We start from the raw sequence: 19,720 nt of genomic DNA on the forward strand, positions 1-19,720 counted from the left end.
TTTTTAAAGATACGTCATCGACCGTAACATGCTTAAAGGTCTCTTTGGAAGATAATCTACCTTCACTAGATTTACATGTCAGAATAAATGAATGAATGGATGAACACAAATGTTTGGCTTTAAGTATGTTAGTGACCTACTGTAGAGTCAATTCCCCTGCGGCACTGTCTGTAGAGAAGAGATTTTGCCATAGATCATTGAAACATTACGAAAAGCAGAAATGGCGAGGTGTCTACCAGTCTAGAACAGCATTCAGACCATTGTAATAGTTCAAACCACCTTTAGCTTTATATATATACATAATCTACTATGATAATGACATCGTGTATCATATGGTATATTGTATCATACATTGCATTATCTTGTAATTAAGATTACTAAATAACATCTCAATGTAAACTATGTTTTCTTATCAACCTTCAGCCCAAAGAGAGAGGAACGAAAGTCACCAAGACACGCGTACGGATAACTTCTCAAAAAGATGAGATGTGGCGGACGACAAGACATCGCTGAAATATATCAAGGAGAAAAACTGAAGAAGCGCTAATACAAACAGACAAGATGGCGCTACGCATTACGCGTTGTGCTGTACTTTTCCTGGCGGTGTTGCTCTCAAACTTTGAGGGTGGAAGAAACATGTCCGTGTGGTTGGAAAATGTCGAGATTCCAGAGGACATGTCAGTTGGTACCACAGTCGTGGGTCTGCATGATTTCGTCAATACAAGCGTCGGTATTGGAGTAGTCGAAAATGGAACGTTTTGGTCGGTTAACATTACCACAGGGGACGATTTCGGTCGGTTTAAGGGTCTGGATGAGAACTTGACGTTGATCGTTGAGGCTCCGCTGGACTACGAGTTGACGTCGCGGTACAACCTGACCGTGGAGCTGAGAAATACCGGGGACCCGAAGGCTTGGCACGTGAGCGTCGTCATCGCGGTCACGGACGTGTCAGGATACCCACCGCTGTACGACAAGCGCTGCGAAACGCCGGTCCTACCTGTAGGCAGAGGGAGGGATGGAGACCATACTGTTCTCAGTAGTGACGGATATTGGGAAACCTTAGTAAATGGCGAACCAGTCATAACGTTCACAGACATACTTAGGTGGCGCAACGAGGACATGGTGATAGACGATAGTGCTATCATGCACGACAACTTTTCCTATCGACTACTGGTTGGTACGACAGAACTCAGTGGAGATTTAACTTTCCTCCGCCCGTGGCTTGAAGAGCCTGGGGCAGGCAGGATCGAAGCTCCCTGTTACGATAGAAAGCGGAAAAAGATTGGCAAAGTTTCGATTTTGGACACTTCTCTCGATGCTACGCTGCCTCAATGGGCACAAAGCAGCCGATTCACTGAGCATGAAAGTGTCCATTATGTTTGGGTTGTAGAGCTGAATGAGGTATGGTCTACCTCGTCCTATTGGATTCTTTGTAGCGCTACCTTGAAGTTATTCCTGGGAACAGCACTTGTCGAGATCACAGCTGAGTACAACGTTACAGGCTGTCCCGAGGGCAGGTACGGACTGTACTGTGACCAGAACTGTGTGTGTAAGAACGGGGCTCGTTGCCATGGCTTTAACGGTGCCTGTGAGTGCCGTCCGGGCTGGAGAGGGAGGGGCTGCGATATTCCCTGGCCTGAAGTCGTCATCGTAGAGACGCCTGGCGATTCAGTCGTCAACTACATCGGTACCAATCTGACTCTGACCTGCCTGGCTCCACACATCCAAGTAGCAAATATGACGTGGCTTTATCAAGCAGGAAACAAAGATATCGGCACAAAAATCATCGGAGGAGCGGTTCAGAACAGTTCTATCAACTTTCAACCGATTTTAGAATCAGTCAATGGCAGATATACTTGTGCGGTAAAGGCTGAAGATGGTAAAATTTTTAATGCAAACTATGTACTGAACGCCACCGACTGCCCACCCAACTATCACGGGAAGGTTTGCCGGCAAGTGTGTGACTGTCAGCACGGAGGGACGTGCGACAGGTGGGAGGGCTGCCTGTGTCCACGTGGTCGTCATGGATACAGGTGTGAGCACATATGCGCACCTGGCACATTTGGGCTGAACTGCAGCATGTACTGTAACTGTCAGAACAACGCCACGTGTGACACAAACACGATCCAAATCTAAAAGGGAAAATCCAATTTATTCCCTTTTTTTCGTCTGCAATTTTGAAATTCTAAGAGCCAAAAATCTAGAAAAAGAAGTCGTTGAGCGTGTTATTCTACAAATGTCAGACATGGATAATTCTAAAAATGACTCCGACCCCACTTAGATATCTTGGCACAAGCGCGGCTAAAAGCCTCGTTTCAACCCTCACGTCCAAAAGTAAAGACGGACAGCGCGGTTAAAAGCCTCGAAAGAGAGCGCGGTTAAAGCCTCGAAAGAGAGAGCGGTTAAAAGCCTCGAAAGAGAGCGCGGTTAAAGGCCTCGAAAGAGAGCGCGGTTAAAAGCCTCGAAAGAGAGCGCGGTTAAAAGCCTCGAAAGTGAGCGCGGTTAAAAGCCTCGAAAGAGAGCGCGGTTAAAAGCCTCCTAAGAGAGCGCGGTTAAAAACCTCGAAAGAGAGCGCGATTAAAAACCTCGAAAGAGAGCGCGGTTAAAAGCCTCGAAAGAGAGCGCGGTTAAAAGCCTCGAAAGAGAGCGCGGTTTAAAGCCTCGAAAGAGAGCGCGGTTAAAAACCTCGAAAGAGAGCGCGGTTAAAAGCCTCGAAAGAGAGCGCGGTTAAAAGCCTCGAAAGAGAGCGCGGTTTAAAGCCTCGAAAGAGAGCGCGGTTAAAAACCTCGAAAGAGAGCGCGGTTAAAAGCCTCTTTCCCTAGCGCGGCTAAAAGCCTCAGAAGCGAGCGCGGCTAAAAGCCTCATAGCCGATAGCTAGGCCGAAAGCGACGTTATCAACAGCGAGGCCAAAAACCTCACTGATAGCGCGGCCTTGTGTCGGAAAAAAACGTGAGTCACATGATTTGATAACAAGCCAGGCAGAAGTCTTGGGTAATAAAGAATGTATTAGAGTCGACATACTATAACTTGTACTGCATAAAGATCAACAGGAACAATGTGATATTACGTCCGATTGTTAGCATTGCGAGTAGTACCATGTCACAATCCATTTTTCAAACATTCAAAAGCTTCTTTGAGTACAACGTGAATGCTGTATTTCAATGGAATTGGGAAGACATCTTGATACAACTATATCCTTAAGTAAAGAAATCTTTAACATATTGATAGATCATGTAAATATAATTAGAATAACAATAGAAAGCATATCAATATTCCCAGCAATAGACGTGCGTTTTTTTCCAACCATAAAAGGAAACTGCCGCTCCTTTCAACGACTTCATCTATATGCAACATAATGTACATACTATCTAAAAGAAGGTCATTGGTAATTATTAATTAACGTTAAGGACTTGCTCTTGTCCGACTGTTTCGTTCATTTTTGCAGGAATATCTCTGTATGTAATTGACACGAAAAGTAACCAGATCATGCTAGAAGTCACAGAACATTGCAGACGCCCTGGAACAAGTGTTCAAAGCTATTAAACGAAAACCTACAGGCGTCAAACTAAAACTCACACAATACAAATATACATGTATGTAAAACAGGGCGCAATACATAGATAGAGGGGAGCTTTGAACCATTCTAGCTGCGACCGCGCCCACGCCCAGGTCCACCTCTCCGGGCTCCACGAGCACGCCCTCTCTGTCCTCCTCGTCCCCTCGTCCCTAGCGCTGTTCCTCCTCCGACAATCTACATGGCGGAAAAAGACTGATGGTCAATAACCATATCACATCAGACGAAAGTCACATCAGAAAAAAATCAACGTTGGGTGGAGTTAAGTTATCGAAACATCGTGAAATGTCCAGTCCTATCCGCAATCTCTGTTCAAATACTGTATGACATCTCACCTCGGCACTTTCCAGCTCCTCTGTACGGAACATACCGTTCTTCAGACGCTTCCACTTTTCTGTAAAAAGAGTTTTAGACAATGAATTGTGTGAAAACATAATTTCTTCGACACTTTTTGTTTCCTGCATGCGGGCACATTACAGAGCCTGTATGTGTGACCCGTACATGTGTACATGTGTATATGTACGGGTTTCGGGTACAGCCAAACCTGCCCAAGGCGACCACAAGGGGATCAAGGAAAAGCGGTCCCGTTAGGCAGGTGGTCGCCTTGAAGAGGCTAGGACACACAGCATGCACAGTATTACGTACATGTTGATGAATGAAAAATGATGCGATTTTGAAGAACATATAACTACCACAATGATCAATTTCAGTTGACAGAAAGATTATACAAAAATTTCATGTTCTGTTATCGTTGTTATGTTTGTGTTCCGTTACATCGTTGACTTCAAAACAATGTCTCCCAGTCGAATAGCGCTGTTACGTCAAATAGTATACGCACGCACGCACAAACACACACACACATAACCCAATCCCACTAGACGGAGATCATGCTGCGCTCTCGATGAGACCTAAATCGGGTTTGTCTTATCCTTTATTTCACCAAGGGAATATTAATAAAGTGGGACTTTTCGTCTTCCACTGCCTCCAAAAAAGAAGTCAAACCCAACTAGTTTAGATATAGCCAACAATTGTATTTAGTACCAGTAGCCTATTGTTACAACAAAGTCAGAAACAGTTTACTGACGCATGTATGCTTTTCCCTATGTTTTTACCATGTATTTGCAATTAGCCCACGGGCATGAACTTGCAATAAACTTCACTTATTTCTCTGAGGAATGAGTAATTATGCATAATGTATTAGTATGGCTAAAAAGACAATGATACACACAAAGTCTGGAAAAAAATCGTTTTTTTTTCATCGATATCGAATAAAGTCCCTGAGCGGTCTATTAAAGTTAAGGTTTGCAGAGGGCGCGCGGCGAGAGCGCCGTCCTAGTGGGAAATGGATATAGGTAAGGCTTAGGAAACGACTCTAACAAAAACCTGCCGACCTCATTCTTTCAGGCCCCGATCGCTGAATTAAAGGGGCAAAACGTTTTGGATCTGGAAATGGAACGTTGTGATATCGCTGGCCAAGCTTTTGACCGCATCGAAAGGTACATTATGTATAAGATTTTCGCCCGCGCGCATTAATTTTGAAGTTTGCAATGATGTCATCCATAAAAAATTACTTGCTGTGGCCTTAGTATCATTAACAAATCTGTGTAAAAGTTTTATTGAAACACTTGGTTTATTGGATAAATCTATCACAGCCAAATGTCAATGTCTTAAAAACTTTTCCGTCGCAGAAAAATCCGACATCCGGCATGCTTTCAGAAAATCAGACGGTCGTTATGGGCAGGATTAGGCTCTTTGCGTTAACGTTCCCAATGATTGGCGGTCGCCTTGGGCGGGCCGCTTAATGCTTGTGTCTATAGGAAAATGTTCGGGACCGAGAAAAGTCAAACTACGGTCGCCATGGCCACGTCACCCCCATGAAACTCCCTATGGGCCTAGCCTCCGATGCAGACTCCTCCCGGCTGTTTTCTTTTTCAAGTTATAGTTTTTATACTATTACATTTTTTTTTTCTTATTGCTGGCCGGGCTTGCCGTACCCGGAAATATGGGCCGTACCCGGAAATATGTGCCGTACCCAATGGCGGCATCGCCCGGCCACAGTGCGTAGTCGCGTGAAAGTCGCGTCTAGAAACCCTGTACCGCAAAGAAACACAACCACTCATAGCCTATGCTCTGGTAAACATTCCGAGCCACCTCTCTGCAGAGTGGCGTTGTACAAATCGCCCCCAATTTCGAGAACACTCACACAAGCAGTGGCGAGATGCTGTCTGTAGTGCTCGTGTGGGGTCGAGAAACCCGGAAGTGAGCTATGCATCGATCATCATCATGAAGTATAATACATTGACCCTCTCTCAACCTCATAGCTGGTTCGGATTTGGTAAAATCCTGTTCCAATATCATGAAAAAGTACATTTTAGTAAAAGATGACCCGATTTGGGGAATGTGAGTTCCATGTTTTGCCTGATTTTCAGTTTGACATCAGGACAATATAGAGTATTTGTTTAACAATATTGTCAGAAGCTGTCAGAAATGGCTGGGAGAGGCTAGATGCCTGCAAAAAAGGTTATACCGGCTATAGAGATGCAGATACTCAGATGAACAATCGTGAAGCTGACACTTGGCAGCGCAATTTCTCTCACAATTGGCCGCTTCCATTTAGAACAATATAGTATGTCGCTGACCGACCAATGCCACATACAAGCGTATTATAACATTTATGTGCTAACAAATGATAAGAAAAAATACATCGATATTTCACTTCAAAATGCGCAACATCACATTGAAAAAACGTAAAGGAATTCGTGAATTAACCGAGGACAAAACGCTTAATCTTGACACAGGCCCACGAACCATATAGTATCAAAGTGTATATTTCAAGAATGTACATTTTGTAGCAAAACAATGGACTACTACTACTACTACTACTACTGTCTTGAATTAGCCTCTACCGGGCTCCACAGGTCACTGGAAAAATCTTAGAAATCGGCGAAATAAACGGATAACATGCCAGAGAGGTTTGTCCGCTATAGAAGTTACAGTTTGCGACCTCCTGTGGCATATTCAACCAAGGAGGTTAGTTACAAACAATGTAGACTATAAAACCTCCTTGATTGGACCCTCTCTCCGTATCCAAATCCCTTAGCATAGCATTCACCGTCCATTAGGCCAATCTCTACTATTTTTCTACCCATCTGCGAGGCCTGGCAGAGGCTAGTTTTGAATGACGACCGTTTACGAAAAGAGATACTAGTACTGTACCAGCATGGGCGTGTGCGGCAGCTATTAACAGCTGATTATTCTCTTATCAAGCTGCGCTTCTCAAGTACGTGTAAACGTCCCGGATTAACTCTAACCAGGCCCGCCCAGTGCCACCCGATGTGTCCGGTACTGTAAACTCTTCACACAGTGGTCTGATATCGTGCTATGTATGTATAACCACCTCCTTGGTATAACCTAGCCATTGCAGAGTATGGTACCTGCAAATCTGGACGGGGAATAGGTTGATAAAATATGGACTCTACAATTGGGGCTTTTTGGCCTAAATGTACCTTTCTGCATTCGGGCTCTTGTACTGACTTGATCTGGACTTGCGCTAGATAAGGGTAATCCGCCTGGCTGGGCTGGTGAATCAATCAATGGTGTAATGCTGCTAACAGAAACTAGAGCGGCCTGATGCCTGCCTGTCTCATGAACAATATCCAAGCGCAATGCTGTACAGTAATACGACATGATGATTTAGCCACTACATTTATAATATGTCCGTTTTAACGAACGAAGGTTCCGATGTCATTAGCCTGGCTGCCAGGCTTGCAAAATCGCTGTGAGTGTGACACTCGTCCCCACCAGACCAGACTAAGGACGCGGGGTTCAAAAATCTATCCAAATAGAGAGGATCATTGGCCAGGGGAGTATGGCCAGGGTACAGTTCATTTGCCCGATCCCGACAACTTGAAACCGGAAAAAGGACTACTGTGTAGATATAGTAAGAAATCCGGATTGGCCGAAGGGAGCTGGAATACAAACAGAACTTCTAAAATCGTAGAAGAAGAAGAACTTGGTTCTCCTCTGGAAAATGTTCGACACTTGTTGTTGCTTCTCTAATGTATAAGCCCAATTGTCTGCACACAAGGCGATTTGAAGTCCACTTCAAGGTAAAGGGTTACAAGACCTAACATGAATAGGCTGACAATATAAGATAATGCTGAAACTGCTGAGAATAAACAGGCCAGTGAGATATACAGTGCACCCGTCCCTACCCACCCCTAGGGCCACGCGGATTTGTTTGCTACCAGAGGGGCACAAATATGGCGGATAGCAACCGTTGTCAGGGCCCGTCAAGTGACTAAGATTGGAACTGGAGATGAAAAGATACGATCAAAGTTGCCCTTCTTTTGCTATTGAAAATTTTCTTCTTAAACCTCAGGCGAAAAACGACATACACTTAAGCTTATAAAACCAAAACAATCAAAGTGAGTTTCGCTCTACACGAAGACTTTTTGGTTTGGTTTGGACTTGTGTAGTAAACAATAAGCTGATGTCGATGATACCGGTATGTTATAGCCTGGATCTAGGGCAGAAAGAACCATTTCTTAAAGCCCCCGTCACAAATCAAGAAATTAGCTCGGCCGACTTGTCGGCGAGCTCCAAATGGCGATTTTCGGGCGAAGTACGACCGACGTCCTGCCGATTCTACGGGCTTCGGGCGAATTTTCGGAGCTCGGCCGACGTTCGCGTGTCACTGGAAGCTGCGCTTAAATTCAGCGAGGCCTCGGCGAAGATTTTTGAACTCGCACAGCTCGTCAACAGTTTGCCCGTAGCTCGCCCGAGCAACGCCCAGCGCTCGGCCAATATTCGGGCGGGCATCCGAGGATTTTAGACCCGATTTTTGGTCGGTCGGAGGTCGCCCGAACTCTTCGGCCTCGTGCGAGCCTCGCACGGGCCTTGAACAATAATCGGACGACCGTCGTCAGTGTTCCGGCCGACTCATGAAAAGTAAGGCGTGCTTCGGGCGAGCGTTGTGCAGGTGTTGATGGGAGCTTGTACGGGCCTCGGCCGAACTCCTTCTTGTTTATAGATAAAAGGAAACTACATTTTGGTTTATAACATAAGATGATAAATGATACTGTAATATTAACTAATACTAATTTCAACTTGTTGAAGAATGCTGCCAAACTTTTCTAATGAAAGACAATTCAATGCAAAGTTAATTTTCATTAAAAAAAATTATAAATAAAATGTTGACACCGAAGACAATGCTTCTTGTTTTTATTTTGGTATTGGTTTGGATGTTTCAATTTGTATATTAATGAACTGGGACTTGACTTTTGAGGTTTGACTTCACTTCCTGAGTTTTTTCTCCACAAAATGACTAGTTGAAAGTCCACTGAGTCATTATAGATCTATGTTTGTCTGCCGAGGCACGCCCAGGCGTCGGCAGGGCGTCGATAGGCTTGTCAAGGGTCGGCCGAAGCTCGGACGGCGTTCGCCCGAGCTTCGGTCGATTTCTATTTGGTGAAAATTTTTGGATGGGGGTTAAACGACTGATCTGTTGACTTTGTGGCTCCTGCACTTGTATTTTGATTGGTCTATGACAAAATTCCTCTTTATGTGATTATTTTCAGTGTGCCCACCTACTTCACTTGTGCCCTACAGATTTGCCACAACTCAGAAAGTAAAGTTGGTCCAAATTTGAGATTGTTACCAGGCCATTTGATTCTTACTTCGTCCGTGTCCAAGAGATGGTACCGTCTTATGTGGGATTTATGATTATTAGCGTTCGACGGACGTCGCCCGAGCTCTGTTCAATTTGTGACGGGGCAGGTTTTCAGTGAAAAATACGGTCGACGCTCGGGCGAATTTGAAATTCGGCGAGCTTCCGGCGATCTACAAAATCGGCCGATGCTCGCATGAATTGTGACGCCGGCTTTACTGTTGACTTAACCCGAACAATGATCAACGGGTCATGCGGGTAGCAAAACATAAGTAGGCCCATTATGGAGATTCCCCGCTGAGTTTGTCCGGTGTCCATGTATCGCTTACCAAGTAAGTAGTCAGCTTTCCAAGAAGTCGACTGACGGAGGTCAGAGGTTCAAAACGTAATTGAATGTCAAAACACCTAATTTTACAGTTGCGGCGTTTTGGTTAGGGCATTTCTTTATCAGTTTCCATACCTATTAGATTATTCCCTGCTGTCCGCAAATCAAAAGAGAAAAGACTCGTAGCACGATATTAATTAAGGACGCAGACACAAGCCTATCCCCTAGAAATAATGACCTCAGATTCAAATGTATACGAATATATACTTAAGTGAAAATATGACGGAGAATGATGTGCAGAAAGTAGACCGTCGTCATTCCCCTGGTATCAAATCCTGGCATCAAATCAAATGTATATGTCTGGGGATATAATCTGGGCTAGCCCAGAATATACCCGGGTACTAGTATATTTTGGACTAGCCCAGATTATGCCCGGGGGGGGGGGGTATACTTTGGCTCAGGGGGTATAATCTGGCCTAGCCCAGATTATACCCCGGGGTTTAATATGGGCTAGGCCAGAATATACCCGGGTATAATCTGGGCTAGGCTAGAATATACCTGAGTATACTCTGGCCTGCTACACTGGGCCTTCCTGTGGTAGCTGAGTCAAAATTTCCTTCGGGGTATGTTAGACCTGGTGCCGAATAACTAGCATGTGGGGGCCCTGGCCACAATTTAAATTCCAGGTTACCCGTCTCATAGTTTTTCCTTTGTACTTATCATAAAACATGTATCATATTGCAGCAAACTAACATTGCCATATCATATGAATGTGCTTTTAATTCATCATTTTGTCACTGTAACTTAAGTTCCTGAGTACTTGGGATGGAATTCGAAAACATACCGGTGCCTAGAAACACAGTTACAAAACAATACAAACTTCCGAGATTATAGCAGCATGTCGACCTCATATCGCTACATGTAACGTTACATATTCTTTGTCTACAATGCTAGTACTCTACTCGGTTGAAGCTGTTGATCCACATTCAGTAGCAAACATTACGGCTTCTGTGCGATGTATATAGCATCGAACATTGAGTTGGGAATATGTGTAATGTTCTTTAGGCCCATGTTAGACATGTGGTTTGGCAACTGGAAAGTGTTCTGGAATTCCTCCATGTACGGTTCGGGGCCGTGGTCGCCCGTGGTGTTCCAGTGATGGCCCCACGTGTTGAACTCCACGAACGTAAGGCGCTCGACGGGGTTGTTGTAGTACGGCGGTTCGATGACGTTGAGGGTGCCGCCCGGCTTGAGGACGCGCTGCGCTTCGAGCAGGGCGCGCCGGGCGTTCTCCGCCGGCATCTCGTGCAGAACGTAAGCGAAATTTACCACGTCGAACGTCGAGTCGGGGAAGTGGAGTTTTTCTCCGTTATCCTGATTACAAAAACAGACAAGCAAAAGAAAAGGGGATCAATATACTTATCTGTCAGATATCCATGCATGATGATGGACTCTTTTTCTAAAACCGCCATCCGACGTTTGCATGACTGAAAGGTTAAGATAGGATTGGGAAAAGTCTTTACCAACAAACTATTGACGGTAACATCATCATCAGTTCCTTTACATCCTGCCGGACGATCAGTAAGTAAAAGAGAAATGAAGGGATTAGTTGAATAGGAATAAACAAATAGGAGCTAGAGAATGGATGGAGAGATGGAGGCCAGGGAGATATATATTGGAAGGGGGAGAAAAGAAGGAAGAGAGCAAAGAATGAAGGATAGAATCGAAGGTACGATTATCATGGAAAGAGGCAAAGAATAAATTACAAGGAAGAATGGAAGGAGAGTGGGGAGTGAGGTAATGAAAGAAGTAAATAAGGAAAGACAGAAGAGAGGGAAGCCTGGAAGGGGGCTGGCAAATAATGAAGGAAAGAAAGAAGGAAGGAGGTAATTAAGGAAGAAAAGAAGCAAGAAACGAAAGAAAGTACCTGGTAAAACTTGACATTAGGTGCGCCGCCGGGTCTGTGACTCTTCCACAGGCGGCAGAAGCGGATGAAGGGCGCCGCCAAGTCGACTCCGATCACATCACTCTGCGGGAACATCTCTCCGAACACGAAGGCCGAGAAACAGTTTCCTATGAGAAAATTAACCAGATCAGAAACGTCGTCAGTGATGTACTACTTACTATATTGCCGTCATCACACATAAAAATCAACCTTCTCACTAAAGTACACATCACGAATAATACAATGACAATAATCACAGAGTCAAGAAAACCGGCAGAGGCCAGAGAACATTCTTCTGCCGCGCAACGTCACTCTGGAATACCCTCTCTACTGACACTCGCGCCACCACCACGACTGTCTCCTTCAAAAGGAAACTCTGGGACTGTTTAGGCAACCCTTGTATGCGTACTGACCCTGACCTCCCGATGTAGATACCATTATAGACATTTTGAAATACTGTTACATCTCGTTACGCTGTCCATGTCAAAATTCCAATGTACTGTCTTGTTTAAATCAGCAGGGCTAGCCCTTTGTAATATCCACAGGCTAGTCGGACAGCCCTGGCTGTGTGCCCTGAAAAGCCAAACCAGTAAATAAAATATAAGATCACAAAGAAGAAAGCATTAGACAAAATGTGACAAACTCACTTTTATCTGGCTACATCAAAAGAATAAGCATAACTAGTTAGTAACTTTGTCATTAACCAGTTATTGATCGGTTAATTGACTGATCTTTTTTTCTTTATTGGTATTTCAAAAAGAAATTTTACATCCATATAATATACATAAGCTAGACATACATGAGTGACAAAAAACTAAATGAAATCCAGGACATTGTGTACAGAAGTAGCACACACAGAAACAAAAATACCCTACCTTAAAATATCATGTATCAGTTGCCATCAGTAAAATACGTAACAAATTAGTCACGTTTCCCGTCGGCTGAGCAAACAAATCACATAACCCCTATCCTGACCCTAATGATTCCTCCCCTGTTGCCCTTTGACCCTTCGTTCTTACCCCCTGCAAACTCATTCGTAGCTTCTTCTTCCTTGGTACGGTCACATTCCCGCCCAACCATCTCCATGTCTTATATCAGAACAGAACAGCTGGAGCCTGAGTACGTCATCATGTTATCTATGTTTTAGTTCCTTTTGTCTTGACCTGAATGTTGACACATTCAACTCCCCTGTACAAGGTGGTTTTAAGTACGCCTGATAATTTCACACTTGTTTATCACTCTGATAGTTTCTTAGACTGTACCTCAGATTTGTTCCTCATCCAGTGCTTATGTTCTTGTTTTCGCCAATGTTCCGGCAATGACCTTATTCAACCTCGATTATGATGATGGGTTTATTGTGATTTGGTCGTTGAGGATTTTTTTACGAGACAGGATGCGTTAGACATCCACTGGACAGAGCCTCGGTTTAACCGACCAGCCCGGTATTGGCTAAATACGTTTAACAGACCAAGTTAAAGCGGTCGCCTGATCGCAGCATGACTTCTAAGTAAACAAGAGGACCCTGTATTATGATCATGTATAAGAATTGATATGATATGGAAACAACGTGTGTAATACGAGAGTTGTTCTGTTTTTAATTTGAGGAGCCAATAAATGCCCGACCGTACCGAGTGACGGTGAGCTCACTACCCTAATTGTGTGTATGTTGTCTGTGAAATAGACGGGAAACTTAGTTCTCTTCCGAGCTTGCGGAGAAAAGAATATAATTTCTATACCTCTTTATCACTATATCATGTAGTTACTATTAAACTGTATCTACATAAATTCAAATCAAACTAAACTAAATCATATTATATATCATTAAGATTGCTTTAAACATAAGGTTCCCCACTTACCCCGATGCTTCTCCAGCTTACCCCTCCGAGATGCAATGAGACGTTCTGTCTTTTCAAAAGTAGATACTAACTTTCTTAAGGACTGGAAGTTTATGATTTTTAACCTTCTACATCGGAAAATGAAAATTTTACCTAGCAAAATAATTGAATTTTTCAGAGGAGACGCATTTGTAGATACGTCTCAAAACATTACCATAAAGGAATCTAAGTCACAATCTAAAGAAATGTATTCTTTTAACCAATTCTACATGTGGGCATTCCCAGAAAACATGAACATAGGATTCTTCATCATCATGACAGAACAAACAGGAACTAGAATCTATCAATTTCCATAAATGTAGGATTTTATTACAAGGTAAGAATTTATTAATCAAACGATACTGAGAATATCTACTACTGGGATTGATCGTACATCTATATAGATTTGTAAATACTTCTCGCCAATGGTATAGGTTTGTCAAAGTAGTAGAACCATGATACTAGTGGTCTAGTTTTCTGAGCTACACTAACTTCATTTGTGGATACAAGAAAGTAAGTATACATACTTTTATTGATTTTTATATTTTGTAACCATGTGTGATTTTTTTGAGCGGGCAAACAAACAAGGTCCCTCCACTTCTCGCTGCTGCGTATTTTTTTCCATTTACCAGGAATGGCTGAAATAAGTTGTTGATATCTGTGTAGGTCACAAGTATTTGGATACTTGGCACAGAATTCAGCATAAGAGATTTCCTTCTAGGGACAATAAATCATTAATGAAATAATTAATCATTAATTGACTGATCTTACCGGTGCCGACATCAAGGATAGCCTTCGGTTTGAGATAGCCGACCAGTCTGCCGTACCAACTTCTCAAGATGTCCTCCTTCAAGAAGTTAAACTTCGTCCTTCCGTTGAACGAGAGACGCACGTTGCCACCATTGACGTATCTATAGAAATGTAAAGTGTTAGGTTTCAGGAATGTTGAGTTAATGTAGAAACATGTAAACATTGTTGATGCTGAGAGACTGAATAAGGTATTGCCAAAACCAATTTCCTAGGAAATGCATATGTGTAATTTATGCATCAATCACAGAATCATACTATCGGCACTGCTCCTAAGGCGTCATGAAAAAAGTTGCTTTTGCACTAGGCATTTGCATTCACGTGACTATGGCGTATTATCATCTGCCATGTTCAATATTTAAATCAGGTAGTTAACACGTAAATTCTGAATTTGAAATACACTTACAGTAACGTTACTAATTATAACCGTTATTCACATGCAAATATGTAGTTTAACCTTTGCTAGTTTAAGCAACCATCATGCATATTGCAGCTCAGAAAAGTCACATGGAAACACAGTACCCGGGGTTTGTCACCGGCGATTGGTTGAAAATTTCAAAGTAACTCACCCTCCAGGAAGGAAATGTACAGGAACCGTGACGTAATGGTAGGGCAGCTCTATCGGTGACGTCACACCAGGTGGCCACACATCTTGGTCTGGCTGATTGCGTGGCGTGGGCAGGGCTATGGGTAGAACACAGAGCGAAGCAATGATTGGTGTAAACTGTGCTTTAACCCACGTGGCTATGACGTCAGTACCATCCGCCATATTGGATTGTTAAACATGGATGTTGCCATGTAAATGTTTCATTTGTATATGTGACTAAGACGGGAAATCATAACTTTGTACAAACACGTTTATCACCTAGCGCAAACGTACATGCGGAGGGGAAAAACGTCCTGAATTGCAGAGTTTGCTGACAATTTTGAAAATGAAACAATAGCAAAATATACACATCGTGTACCAGACAATTAATATCAAAAGTACAAAAACTGTACAATACATTCAACACATATGCAAATAGGGCTGGATCTCCCAGGTTTAAACGACCAACATGGTGGTTGTGACGTCACAAAGGATCATAAGAATAGCGGCATCTTTAGCAAATATTCAACAGTTTTAGATGGTATGCTGAATTTTATTTGTTCTACTGAATGTCGTCCACCTCTGTCTCCACCTGACTAGATGTAACATGTCTTGCCTTGCATATGCCCTCTTGGAAATCAACTTCTATAAGTCGAACGGGCAACCGAACTGTCTTAAATGAAAAAAATAGCTCGTTTGAAGGGGATTTTAACTTCACCTCATAATTGTGTAAATAAGGCCCTGATTTGGATTAGATTCAACTATGTTCAACATCGCCAAAGGTTCCTGCCTTCCCAAAACAATGAAATTCACCAAACTCTGCTTGACTTATCCTCCTCCAAAATTTAGATCAAAAATGCCCACTGTAGTCCATGGCATTAAGAGTAATATTGCATGCCAACACCATCACTCCACAAATTCCGACCAAAAAGTATACCCTTCTGCCTACGGCAAAAGCAATGAATAGATGAGATTAAAAATACCTTCGAATTTCGGCATCTGTTCGATGTAACTGTCAAAGAGGTGCAGGAAGGTCGGGATGGACTGTTTATCCAGATAGTTTTGCTTGTAGGCCGACATGTAGAGGAAACACTCCATGGGGTACTCGTCCGACAAGACGTTGGCAAGGGTGATGTTGGGACGTTCCGGGACGAAGTCAGGTAACCTCGTGGCCATCAGGAGCGTCATGAAAGACGCCGTATCCTGTAGATTGAAAAACAATTAAATAACTTTAAACTTTGACCTGCAGGAGCCAAAGTATAAGACCGATCCCACAGTCTCGCCCACCTCCGTCGAAACGTAGAAACGTATCTTTATTTCTCCACAATTAGCTACTTACAACAGAAAATCACCATATGCAAAACGCAAATATTTGACGGACGATAATTGAAATGCCATCATTGGTTGAACTGCTAATGGTGATTGACAGTGAGGACCAGTCCATTACCTTAAACCAGACGACGCCGGAACAGTTCCAGTTGATGCCGAGGAAGTCGTCCATAAGTCGAGACGTCCGGAGGTCCTTGTTCTTGACGATGGACTGCAGATACTCGGTCAGGCCGGCCTCGTTAGCGGTCTCGCCGGCGGGAAGTGGCTTCACCCCCGCCAAAGCCGCCAGCCACGGCAGCTTCTTGTTCAGCGTCTTGAACTCGTCGTACTGACGAAGGGCGTAGCTTTGAATTGTTGTTCCTAGAAAATAAGAGATATTTCACATTAATTTTCTTTACTTAAGAGTTTCAACACGCTTATCGAGAAGAGCAGGGGTAAACAAATAGGCTTGGCTTTAAATCAGTCGTAGCCAAGCCTCGGTATGTATTGCACTGTCAGCCATCAAAAATATACAATATCAAACTCCGACCCATGGATACACGAAAGTTGATCCAAACGACCAAGCAGCGGGGTCGCGTTACCACTTGTGCCACAGGGACATGGCTTAGATTAAAGTAAAAGATATGACCGGTGCGAAAGAAATGACCGTCCAGACGCTGATATGACCACATTAGGTAATGCAAAGATCACAATTCCCTACCCGGGCAGTTTGTGGGAACAAAAAGTAGGATATAAAAAAAATCAGAAGACAACAATAACAACAACAACAAAAATTGCAAAAATCTATCATGAGCACCATTTGTGTTTTTCTTGCTATTAATTGTTTGATTTTCGATCACGTAAATAGCTCGGCCGGGCCCCGGTTTGAATATGTAATGCTTTGGTCCCATTTCCAATCCGGGGCCCGGCCGGGCTGTTTACGACAACTATCAATAAAAAATGCCTATCAAGAAAATACACAATATATGGTTAATAGGAGTAATCTTTTTACGTTTTATTCTTTAATGTCTTTAATATCATCTTTTTCGTTCCCACAAGCTGCCCGGCCGGGCGCCGGTTTTGAAATGTGACCTTCGTATGACCCGCGATGAACAGACGTCTGTTGGAGAGACACCTTTGGACCTTTCTCCCCTGTAAATTGATGATTGATGCCAAACCAAAAAAGCAATTAGAATATTGTTTTCGTAACCTTTTGCCCTCTTTAAATTATTTGCTGAAGCTGCTGACTAAATAAGATTACAGCTTTACTGTCAGAAGATAACCACGTCCTTTAGATATTTGGCTTACTTGAACATTTACTATTACAAATACATTTCTTGCTACTCCCGCAGGTGTGGGCATCTCCCCTCTTATTTCCTGCGTCTAGATCTCTACTGACTAGTGTATGATTTGAAATAACTACGGACAGACGCCACCACAAAAAAACACCGAAAACAACCACAGTGACTCGACAGAAATTTTTATCATACGACTAAATTCTAAAATGACCCCTGCGTTATCACACATACACAACTAAGGCTTCCGAACCTTCTCCATACCACTATTGCATGGGAGCTAATAGTCGTGAGCAAAGTCATCTATAATTGGGAGCTTGGCGAGGTTTCCAACTAGTCTTTAAAAGTAGTCTGTGCCAAGCGGTTATACATTTCGAACAAAAAGTCGGGAAAGCCATGTGATATTCTGCTTGGATGTGAGCGTACTGGAGCTAGAATAGAGTGAATTCTAGACTGTCAATGGTAACGCGTTATAGCCCCTTTCACACATAGCTAACCATATGCATGGCCTCCCGATCTTTTTCGGACCATGGTTGGGAGTTCATCGTCAGCGAGGTCATTTGTGGTTGGGAACTAGTCGGCGAGGTTTCTTTTTGGTCTTTAAGACTCGTCTGCACCAGCCGACTACTCATTTGGGGAAAATCATAGTAAAAAAAAGTCATACTATGCTTGGATGCGATCAAAGGTGCGAACTGGAACTTGAATAGGATAGATTCGAGACGACTCCCAACCCAGCGCCAAGTCATGGGAAGGTCCTGAATGTGTGACAGGGACTTAACAACTTGACTTGCTACCCTTTGCCTAGCTGAGCAGCCTTGGCCGCATGTAGACAGAACAAATTTAAGTATAGAATATTTTCATAACATACAACGACTTAACAGTTACATTTCCTTACCTTCTGGAGTGGTGAGGTCGAACATCACGCGATACACAGGTTGTCCGCGGTAGTCACTCGGTATTTGCACATCTACCTGTAAAAGTGTTGGAAAAAAACTCATCAAAAAAGCTATTTAAAAAGTCACGTTGGCGATTACCTTATGAGATTCGTTTAACGTTTTCGTATTCCTGCATTTTGAAACAAGGAATTCTACGTCACATGTCCATTTGAGCAGGCAAGTTTACAAGCATTGTGCGATTAAATGTCTGATAAATTACAGAAAATACAAAGAAAAAGATAGTTGAAAAGAATGTTCAAAATGAAATAGAATGAGCCGTACTGTTAGGGTTCTGCATATCGTTTTGCTAGCATGAACCTTTTTTCACAAATGTCATTGTTTGAACGTGTAGTGCTCAAAAAAGCTCTTAACAACGCCTCAGAATGATATCTTTGTTGTTAAGACCGATGAGATTACTTACCCAAGCGTCCTGTGTGATTCCATGTAGGTTTAAGTTGGGGACAAACTCTACACATCTCACAGAGAGCAACTGCGCCAAGAGGAGCAACGCTGCGGCCAGAAATTTCCCCATTTTTGGACCAACGACACTCTTTCGTGCAAGAAACTTCTCAAAATGATCTCGCCTAACGACTTTACTGGCAATTTATACACTTTTGGTTGATGATTACACCCCTGTTTTGCATGAATAAACGAAAAACATCTTGCTTGTGTAAGGGGCCGATGTGGCTTATGATAACCACCCCGTTTTGTAACGCGCGTCACATGTTTTATTTAACACATTCGCCAAGGCATCCACATGTTTAGTTAATCATTATCAGCACGAAAACTACGTTAACTTTACCTTAGTTAGCATGCGCAACTAGTTGCCTCAAAGCAAATGACGTCTTTGCGATACGAGCAAATGACTTAAAAGTAAAATGCGTTGTTCTTAATGAATGTAGTAAAATAAACAGCTGCCTTTTCGTTTCGCTAAAAAGGAATATTTGTGTAAGTTATGGTTAGTAGCACAGGGGTGCAGCGTGCCACCTGTCAATCAATACACGTGGGCGTGGACAATCAAGGAAACAGGGAAAGATGCGTTCATGTGACCGTGTACGTTTTTGCCAATTAGGGGTGCCACCTGTCAATCAAAATGTGGGCGTGGTTTACCATGGAAACAGGGACAGGTGCATCGATCCGTGTTGACCCAGTTGACCAATGCGGTACGTATTCACATATTTGACTTTTGTACTCACTCGCAGGGAATGGAGGCTCGCGTAGGGGTACTGGTGATGACTGTACTACTGCATGAGCCTCAGGAGTGTTGATACTCAATTACTCTTTACGAGACCTTGTTCCTTGGGTTTGTAACTGTTAATGTATCAATTTCAGATTTTTTGCATCAGTTATAGAATCCTCGATGCCATGCGAATGCCAGAGTGACTGGGCTGGACGCGTGATCG

At 43.2% G+C, this 19,720-nt stretch overlaps 1 protein-coding gene across 1 annotated transcript; it reads right to left on the reverse strand.

Moving 5' to 3' along the window:
- Positions 1–10,329: 10,329 nt before the first annotated feature.
- LOC136429800 (uncharacterized) lies at positions 10,330–18,348 on the reverse strand. Its single transcript, XM_066419777.1, has 7 exons — positions 18,278–18,348; positions 16,227–16,468; positions 15,763–15,982; positions 14,763–14,877; positions 14,158–14,297; positions 11,495–11,640; positions 10,330–10,941 (listed from the first exon to the last, which is right to left on the reverse strand). Exons 1-7 carry the CDS (start codon positions 18,300–18,302, stop codon positions 10,567–10,569), a joined length of 1,263 nt encoding a protein of 420 aa, XP_066275874.1. The 5' UTR covers positions 18,303–18,348; the 3' UTR covers positions 10,330–10,566.
- Between the last annotated feature and the right edge of the window lie 1,372 nt (positions 18,349–19,720).

The sequence above is a fragment of the Branchiostoma lanceolatum genome, chromosome 3 (genome assembly GCF_035083965.1).
Source record: "Branchiostoma lanceolatum isolate klBraLanc5 chromosome 3, klBraLanc5.hap2, whole genome shotgun sequence".
Classification (NCBI taxonomy): Eukaryota; Metazoa; Chordata; class Leptocardii; order Amphioxiformes; family Branchiostomatidae; genus Branchiostoma; species Branchiostoma lanceolatum.